The following is a 10,218-nucleotide window of genomic DNA, read 5'->3' as shown; positions in this document are numbered from 1 at the left end:
GACACTTAAATCCTGTTACTTCAGACTCAGTTAAATTCAATTAGTATCTAGCAGTGAAAGGCAATGAATTGAAACTCACATATTATCCCAATCACTAACCAAGATGGCTTTCCATCTTTTTTTCTACAGTAGTAAACATCAAGGAATTATAAAAATAAGTGCTTTTAGGAAAAACACTTTTAAACATTTATTTACCGTTTGTGATTATTCTTTGGAGAACTTTCAGGTAAGTTCATTCATGTATTTGTTGGCTATGGGGTCTTTTGGGTTTTAATCTTTGTAACTATTTATACGTCTGGATATTAATACATGTCTGGTGTAGCTGCTAGATTTCCCCCATTCTGGGGGTTCTTCGTTCATGCTTCTTGTGCTGTAAAGAGCTTTTTAATTTGTATAATCTCAGTTTCCACTGTTGTGGTTACTTCTCCAGCTCTTGGAGTCCTTTCCAGAAAAACAGCCTTGGCTATTCTTTTGTTTTGAGCTGTTTTCCCGTGAACACTAGTTTCTGTTGTTGTTTTGTCGAGCTGATGGTGGTGACACTGCAGCTGATGACAGTGACTGTCAGGACTTCTTGAGTCTCCAGCAGCATCAACGGAAAGTATCGATTCACCTGTCCTACTTTCTTGATCCTCCCAGTGAGTGATTAGTCAATGTCCCGCTGGATCTATGCTCTGTAGTGCTTGATTCACGCCATGAAAATTTTGATTCTGAAGTGAATATGACTTTTCTAATGTCAACCTACTTCCAATAAAAATGAAACTCTCACTGCTTTGAACTGCATTGAGTAGTGATAACAACAATGCGTGTTTCCCATTGTCGCCCATTCTTCTGTGATCTGGTACCCAGGATTTGCTTCACGGGGTTCCAGAAGTCTGGGAACAACACCCGTCGAAAGTACTTGGCAGGGCTCGCCTGAGGACAGCTGCTTTAGGGACCAGCCACAGGGACATTCCCTATGCCAGGCAACAGTCTCTCTTCAAAAACTGCCTCTCAGCCTACACATTCCAGCTCTGAGCGAGCAGGACTCAGAGTTGTTCATGGTTTGCAGAGGGAGCCTCCTCACTCAGAATGATTGGAATAAGGCAGACCTTAAATGGAAACATTTCCGTGGCTTTAAGTGTCTCTGAAATACATTTTCCAGAACTCTGTTTCCATCAGAGTCACACATTTGCATACACCACGGCTCCATGGCTCGGCTGCCTGCTCACTGGCGACTCTCAGACAGCTGCAAAGGTCTTTTGTTAGTAGAGTAAACGCTTAGGAGAACATATAGGTTAGCTTTACTACAACAGAGCTTACAGATAAAAATGCCCTGTATTTGAATTATTGAGGGATGTTTGGTCTTTCTTCAAAAAGAAGCCACAGGTAATTTTAACTCCAGGATAAGAAAAAAAAAATGTTGTTTGAACCATTCACCCACAGAGTATAAAACCCCATGAATGTATTTATTTATTTCTGTTGTCATTATTATTTCAATTATACTAGGTTATGTAAGGTCATTTTATGGAACTGTATAGTACTTTTCCCCCAGTTCTTTAAAAGAGTTCTACATTCAAATGATGAGGGCACATTTATAACCACCATGTTAAATTTGATTTTTTTTAAAAAATAAATCTTCAATTAATCCTAATTTAAGTTTATTAAGGAATAAAACCCGTAATGAAGGATTTTTAGGTCCGGAACATAGATATTGACATCTCCATGTGAACCCAGGCTCAATTTTTCCTAAAAGCACTTATTTTTATAATTCATTGATGTTTACGACTGTAGGAAAAAAAGATGGAAAGCTGTACATAGAAGCAATTCAATTTTATCCAACAACAAAGAAAACTGAAGTCATGCCATTCACAGGAAAATGGATGGAGCTGAAGAGTATTGTTGTATCAAGCAAAGTAACTCAGGCCCAGAAAGAGAAACACTGCATGCGCTCTCTCTTGTGTGAATCCTAGCTTTTAATTGTTATGCATGTGTACTGATGGGTCATAAGTGGGGATAGAGGTCAGGAAACTAGAAAGGGACCAGGAAAGGGCTACAAAGATTTGAGAGCAGGGGGCTGGGAGGGTGAAAGAACACATGCAGCATGCCATGAAAAGGAAAAGCGACTACTGTGTGTAAGAGTGTTATGTGGGGTGTGAAGCCTGTTAAGTTCTTACTCACATGGGGATCCTAACATATGTATGTATCTCCACATCTGCATGTGCATTTTATATACATACACGTATATAACCAATGTGCATGTGGATTATGTATCTCCACATCTGCATGTGACTACATGTATTTTATACACATATACATATATAACCAATATGCATGTGGATGTAATATAGCACAGAGAAAGGAGAACAATGAAGGGCGAGTATTGGGTGATGAGGAAGGATTGAATGCAAGTAATGAGCTCCCAGATAACAAAAGAGGACATAAAACTAATTGTTTTTCTAGTTTTCTGTCATAATTTGTCCAGTTTTATTCCTTTAGTACTGAATACGTGCATAAAAATGTATTTGATATTTGATAATAAAAGTAGAAAATCCAATGAGAAGTTCCGCAGCTTCAGAATGGCTAGTCTAACCATTTAGAAGGTCATTGAGGTAGGCAGACTTTGGGTCTGGTTAATTTTGGTGTGTAATTTCTGTTTGTAAGTTCTTTATAATAAAGTTTCCATTACATTTTATTTTTAAAGTTTGCTATCAACAGTTATGTGTGTGGCTTTGGTTTATTTTTGGCCATTTTTGTGGAGCCCATGCATGTGGTACTTATGGGTGATTTCAGTCTTACAGAAGTGGTTTCTTTAGCCAATGGGATGGCTGCTACCGGGGAACAATAGAAAATTTAGGCACAGCTTGAAACCTGCCCAATTTACAGGCTCATCTCCCTATGGTGGTTTGGAAGATGGTAAGAAGGAGTTGCACGCTGGCTTGGCAAACAGAGATGGGAGTGTGAGGGTCAGACTTTATTCCGTCTTGTCACGTGGCCCGTTAACTAATAACAGCAGGTACTTACCTGGCGCTAGGCACATTTCAGCTATAATCTTCACCACGAGCCTGGAGGGTAGAGACTGGCTCTCATTTTACAGATTAGTTCAAGCCACCCCAATAGGACCAGTTGTCAGATGAAGCCCTAAATTGTCCAAAATAAAGGTCAATGTCTTCTTTCGAAGTTCAGGTTCCTGCTTAGACAGACATAATGCATTTCCTCTATTCCTAGTACCGCTCTGGCACCACAGCGAGACCTCAGCCGGGGTCTCTCCCTGCCCTCAGAATCATAATGACTTCGGTGCCCTCTAGTTCTGTCTCTGCGCACCATGACTGGCGCTCTTCAATCACTGCAGCTGATACTCATTCTAATAATGACAACACGGCTGCACGGAGCTGGCTTCTGGGACTATTTCCTTCTCTGTTCAGGAGGAAAGAGAGGACCCACTCAACAGTAGTCTCATAAGGAGTTAAGTAGGGGCAAGTTTGACAGCTGATTTAAGTGACAGTCGCTTGTCATTTCCGGATGCCCTTTGTCCCCGTGGTGACCGCAGGAGCCACATGAGAGGCCGCTTGCAGGAGCTTTCCTGTCGCTCCTTCTAAACACAGACCAGATGTGTCTTTCACATGCGCTGTCCCAGGGCCACAGTTCCTCTGGACAGGAAGTGGGCTGGCTGTGTTCACTTTATACCAGAGCCCAATGTCCGCCCACAGCTGTACTGGAGCCACGATGGCCCTTATCACCACGTGGCCCTGAGACTAGATTTAATGGAAACTCACCACTCTGAGTGAAATTGAACTTAAATGTGTGGCGCTTTAATAATTTACTAATTGTTGTTCGATGCAAATAAATATGAACTGCTCGGAACAAATCCCAGTAGTGTTCCCATTTGTCTTCCATCCTTCCGTGATGTGAGTGGTTGTGTCTCGGTTACCCATCACCACACAGCAAACCCCTGGGAACCCTTCTGTTGTTGCTTTAGGAGTCTGTAATGACTGGCGGCTCCTTTCCTGGTTTCACCTGGGTCATTAGCTGACTGAACCCAGTAGGCAAGGTGACTGGAGGCCAGGCTCAGCCAGCATGGTTATGCATCTCTCTCTCTCTCTCTCTCTCTCTCTCTCTCTCTCTCTCTCTCTCTCTCTCTCTCTCTCCCTTTCTCTCTCTCTCTCTCTCAAATGGTAATTTTACTACAGACTTCTTTGCTTTATGGCAGTCTTTGAGCTGCCTTCTTGGAGCTGCAAGGCTCTGGTGTCTAACCTGAAGGTGTACAACATCGTGTTCACAGTGTTCTGTTGGGTAGGGCAGTCACAAGCCTGGAGCAAATACAAGAGGAAGACAAACTCCACCCCTCAGGGGGAGGGAGGGGCTGCAGTTGAGCAGCAGGTGAGTCAATGTGCGAAACCCTTCATCCTAATGTGAACTGCAAAACAGGCAATCTAAATGGAAAGGCGTACTACTTGTGACAACGATGTTAGACTTTCCATTTAAGGTGAGAGTTGCCTTCCAGAAACCATTTGGAACAATTTATAAGGCTAAATCTTTAGATCTGCCAGCATTCAGTATTTTGACTGTTTTGCTTGTGCATGGATTCGTGTGTATGCATCTATGTACATGTTTCACTGCAGAACATTAAGCTAGTCTAAAGGTTATTTAAATATCTTCCCTAAACATACACTAGTACCTTTGGGGTTACCTCCCCAGACCGACTTATATTCTGTAGTTTTAGAAACTCAGAAACTTAATTTTTTCTTTAAGAGTTCCTTTTGTCCTTTATACAAAAAATGTCTTTTAAGATGTTGTCATCTCATTGAGATGCAAAAATAAAATTATCTGTTGGCGTGCTCCACGTACAGAAATCTATCTTCTGGAATTTTTGCTGAACGCAACCTTGAATATTGAGAGGAATTCAGAGATTAAGACACTAGGTCAGCTGGAGAGCTGGCAGGCATGCATCTTGAGCAAAATGGGACTCTGCTCGTGACAAGTACCAGCTGACCAGCAGTGACACGTCCCTCATTCCCTTATCCAGGAAACACTGCTCACCCCTTCACCGAGTAAGTCTATTCAAGGTGGTGCATGTTGTTGTGAAAGCAAAATTCCTAAGAAAAGAAAAAGGTATTTCACCAATAGATTATGTTCCAAAGAGAGGAAACAGAGAGCAAAGAAACGATGTGTGGGAGGAACAGCAGAGTTGAGACCGACGGGGACAAAGCAGGAAAGGGACTGTGGGGCTGAGAACTGAGGTGAGATGAGCGCCAGGATAGAATAGTAAAAATAAACTGGCTGGCTCAAACTCTAATCTGAAAACTCAGGGAAGCAGAGGTCAGCCTGCTGCTGTGCTGGCGATGTGGATGTGTCTGAGCGGTGGGGAAGGAGAAGCAAGAGACTGAGTTCAGGAAGGAGCAGGGAAGAGAGAGGAGCCAGGAAACAGGAAACCCTTCTGTAGATACGTGGCTGACACCTGAGACTGGGGAACTGGAGGGACTAGAGGAAGCAATGGCTCATGGGAGAGAATCCAGTGACTGGTCATATGACAGCTCAGTACTGTGGAAAAACTGCTAACATGGAAAGAAAAGGGATTTTCTGCAATACTAGTACTTGGGAAGGACAGATTTCTTCTAGATTTAAAGTTTATCTCTACATTTTTAGCTTATGTTGGAAATACATACTTTTTAGTTATATTAAACTCTAATAGTATTATGCATATTTAAAAACATACATGAGATACAGCCACCACAGCACAGGCACTGTACAAATTGAAGATGCAATATTTTCACCTCATAGATGCTTTTGCACACAAGCCCATCTCACTGTGGGGTCCTTACATTTAGGAATCATCACTGTTGGGTGTCACCACAAGTCCTGAAAAGGAGAGAGCTGCTTCTTTCAGGCTCGAAGAACAATTTTCTTACTATCTTAGTTTCTGTTTAGGAAATGTCTTGACTTGAAGCATATCTTCATAAAAAGTAATGATGTTAAATGATTCAGGCAAAAGATGTAATTCATCGCAAAGTTCTCCAACTGTGCTTACAAGTTACTTTAGTTACCGGTAATATCACAGTCAAACAAAACAAACAAACAAACAAAAAAACACCAAGCAACTGAACAACAACAAAGTCAATCTCAGACAGGAGAACAAGCATATTTCAATTTTATTTGTTATGGTTGGGTCATGTTTTAAATAAGTTCATCACGTGACTGCCTCTAAATCCATTAACTGAAGGATCAAAGTTTACTTCTCATTGTGGCAAACCATTAGATCTGTGTGTGTGTGTTGTGTTGTGTGTGTGTGTGTGTGTGTGTGTGTGTGAGAACAGGGTGCATGTGGGGGGGTGCCAGGGGGTGCATGGGTGTGGGGCGTGCGTGGGGTTTAGGGGTTGGGTGTATGTGTGTGTGTGTGGTATGTGGGTGTGTTGCATGTGCATGGGGTGCTTCAGTGTATGGTGTGTATTTACGTATATTCCTATGTTTGGGTGCACATATAAATGGGTGCACATACATGTATAAGCAAGAGATTGGCATACAGTGTCTTCTTCACTATTTACTTTTTATAATGAGTCAAGGTCTTTCACCTGACGCCAGAACTCACTGACCCTAGCAGTTTAGTCAGCTGTCTCCGTGACCAATGCTACGTCTACCTTCTGCGGTCTAGGATTGCAGGCAAGGGCTACACTTCCCTGGCACTTATGTGGATAATGGGTGCCCAAACTCCATTTCTCACACTCATTTAACAAATGCTTATCCAGGGAGCTGTCTGTCTCTCAAGGCCCCATTAGAATCTTTTACCATATGATAAAAAATTCAAAACTGAGCTGAACATGATCAGACACATGGAATCCCAGAGTTCAGGAGGCTGAGGGAGGAAGTCCATGTGATTTCGAGGCCAGCTTGGTCTTCTGAAACACTGTCTAAAAACAAAACAAAACAAAAAAACCCACCTTTTCTACGAAATAAAAAGAAGAAAGTGAAAATTGTATTGGCTACTAAGTATTTTCTCTGCATTGCCCAGAAAAGAGTTTAAGGCCAAGGTAGCTTCGGGAGTTTTTCTATAACACAGTGTTCTCTGTCTGGAGGATGTTTTGATAATTCGGAGGCTGTCATCTGTGACACAGATACATTTCTGTGAATGGCTCACAGTAGCAAACAGTGATGCAGGGCAAACCCCTGTGAAGGTCTATAAGGCGATGAGGGAAATCCTTTCCCCGGTCCCAGTGGGATCCGAGCTGTAAGTTAGTAACTCTGGCAATGTAAAACTATCACCCACACAGGGCCAGGTGCTCGCTCATCTTGTTCCGCTCCTTTCTCAGAGGAGCTGCAGGCCCTTAGATGAGTCTTTCCAGGGCTGGGGGCGGCATCCGGCTCCACATTTCCACTCGAGGGCCAGCCTTCTCATGTCGGCTGGGGCTGTAGGTTCCTTGAGTTGCCCTTTTATTGGAGGCCACCAGAGAAGCAACGACTGCGAGAAAGAGGATGAAGAACAGGGCCAAGGTCCCTGAGCCGACAGCAGTGAAAATGCCCGCGAGCCAGTCGTCAGCCAGCTGCAAGGATCAAAGGGGTGATGGTGTGAGTTCCAGAGCAAAGATACACACGAGGACAGTGGAACCACCCTGGGACGAAGACCAAGGAGATGGAGCTGGTACCTCTCACTAGTGTAACAAGACCAAGGCGTTCCAGGCTTTTCTTATTCCTAAATCATGCGCAAATGGTGACCTACCTAGGCTATAAGGTCTGCTCTGAGAAAATGTGTGTGAAATATCTGTATTTGCTCAGCCTTGTCGTCTCAGTGACTAAGCTCTGCATTTAAAGGGAAAAAGATGAACCCATACACATGCAAAATCATCCTAAATTTATAGGACGCCATCATTCAGGATTTGCTCTTTTCTTTGTCTAAACTTAAGATTTTTAACCAAAAATATAATTGCTTTAAAGCCTTTGGGGAAAAAAAAGCAGATTAAATTACCTGGGCCTCGTGGAACAGATCCCTAGAGAAGGAAGACAGTTTCCACAGTCATTTCGGTTGTGATGTGATGTAACAAATGATGTTAGTGAAATCAACTGTGGTCCATGCTGAACCCAGACACTAAGCAACAGAAAGCATTCGGTTGAGCCCTCTCTGGAAGCAGTGGAGCCCCGGGTCCTCCCACCGCGTAATTAGCACACAGAAGTTGGTATAACGTCCATTGCAGTGTTTGTCTCTTCGACAAAGCTGCAACCTATTGATTTAGCACTAGGTAACAGGAATCTGTAATTGGGCCGCATAGAAACACCAAGGAGAGCGGCAGTACCATGTAGATTTTTTAAATGATGTGTCAGAGCAATATTTCTGATAGCACAAAAGAAGGAGGGAGTTGTTTTTCTTAATAGTTTTTTACTCACTTATCAGCATATATCAATTATGTGGGCTTCTGTGGAGATAGAATATAAAGAAATACAAAGATATCAAAGCTGAATCTAGATCTCAGTTTCTATGGACAGGAGAAGAGAACCACATTCACTCATATACATATAATTATAGAATGTTACAAATGTGTATTACAAGTGTCATGGATATTGAGTATAGCCTGTGTGGAGTAAATGTGAAGTGAAGCATATGATTGTTCTCTGAAGGATGAGGGAGTATTCAGCTATTTAAGCAAGATTCACTCAAATGAAACCATTTGAATTGATTTTTAAAGGGGGAACTTAAAAACTCTTTAGAATTGAAGAGCCTCCAGTGAGAGCAAAGGTCGTACGTAAAGGTATGTCAGAATTGGTGAAAGATGAAACTACAAAGATAAATCCTCTCAAGCAATCCAAATGTCACCCCAACTTCAGTGTTTGTCCAGGGGTCACAGCAGAAGCACCAGTGAATGAACTTCCGATAAGAACTTGGCTTCTCTGGGTCAGGCTGTGTTGTATCAGCTTGACTCCCATAATGAAGGAGGGGACATTGGAGAGAGAGTAAAAAGGGAAAACACAACACGGAAGGAAAGATTCCATTAGTAATGGCAGCACGTGACCCTGATGTAAGCTTAGTGGAAACATAAGAGATGAGGTAAAAGGATGGGGGGGGCTGGAGGGGTAAAATCAGAAGCACTCCCCAGCGTGCAAGCCTTGGCAGGATCCCCTGCGGCTGTTAGATGAATCACTCTTGTTCTAAACTGTTGATGTTAGGGTCTCCACCCAGTTGTGTCTTTCAGTGGAGTAAATGGCCGTTGTTCTGGATGAATGCCACAGGGTGCGCACCCCCACTCAGGTCGCAGGCAAATCGGTTAGCTTGGGTTTCTTCAGTTTTTCTGGATGTCTCTAGATCCTTTTGTGTCACAACAGAGACTGATTACACTGGAAGAGGAAAACCTAGACCCTAACACATTATAGGGAGAGGCAGCAGGAAATGATGCTGAGACCTCTTAGTGCCTGCAGTTCTGCTTCCCTTACCTTGGGGCCTGTGAGGAATCAGAGCTTTGTCTGTAGTTCTCTCAGCAGCCTAAGACATGAGGTGAGGGTGTCAAGAGCTCAACCCTGGCTCCCTCTCTTCCACTCTTGGCTAAACACTGATATGGTTAAGAGTTTGGAGAAAGAAGTCAGGGTTTGATTCCTGGCTCAGCCTCTTATTTGTGTGAATATCAGCCATTAATCTCACAGTTGGAGAGTTACTTATTCACCACTAAAGTTGGACATTGCTGTCTACTTAAAATGATGGGATTAAATGCAATACAAAGAGTCCAAACTATACAAAGCATGGGTATGTGTTCTTAACACATAATCTCGTTAGGAGGCGTTAATAAACTACTGACCATGATCTCCGGTTCTACTGATTTGTAAAAAATAAACATGAGCACCTTACCCCTGGACCAAGAAGACCATCTAGAAAGCTGAGCTGCCATTCTAGGCCTCCTGTAAATTTCCTGATGAGCGAATCCCCGTGATTCTGTCAAATAGCGACATTTAGCATGGGGCTGAAGTGAATGGCATTTTCAAGTTGCCTCGAAGGCTTTTTACTTTTGAGTTTCCATGATTGAAAGGCTACTCTTTGCTCTGTTATTCTTCAACCATTCTTTACAAATATAGATCCCAAGTGGATCTTCTGATAACTCAAATTGCAATAGCACGTGAACTCATGATGGAACTGTCAAAGGACTGGACCAGAATCTCAGGGACAGGGCATCTTCTAAGACCGTGCTTGCCAACATTTCCTAGAAATGGTATATCCAAGTTAAGAGAAGTCAACTATATAAGATTACTTTTCTAAAAGATTTTCATCAA

General features: G+C 42.7%; 1 protein-coding gene across 2 annotated transcripts in view; it reads right to left on the bottom strand.

The window, feature by feature from the left end:
* Positions 1 to 6,124: 6,124 nt before the first annotated feature.
* Crb1 (crumbs cell polarity complex component 1) overlaps positions 6,125 to 10,218 on the bottom strand; it is a 202,969-nt gene continuing 198,875 nt past the window's right edge. For both annotated transcript variants that reach the window (XM_050151630.1, XM_050151631.1), the window contains one exon: positions 6,125 to 7,511. In XM_050151630.1, the coding sequence (XP_050007587.1) occupies positions 7,296 to 7,511 (216 nt within the window). In that variant the 3' untranslated portion in view covers positions 6,125 to 7,295. The remainder of the gene's footprint in view (positions 7,512 to 10,218) is intronic.

The sequence above is a fragment of the Alexandromys fortis genome, unplaced genomic scaffold, assembly GCF_014885135.2.
Source record: "Alexandromys fortis isolate MF-2015 unplaced genomic scaffold, M_Fortis_MF-2015_v1.1 scaffold_71, whole genome shotgun sequence".
NCBI classification, from domain to species: domain Eukaryota; kingdom Metazoa; phylum Chordata; class Mammalia; order Rodentia; family Cricetidae; genus Alexandromys; species Alexandromys fortis.
Note: the sequence above shows the minus strand (reverse complement) of the source record. Positions and strands in the feature narration are given on the sequence as shown.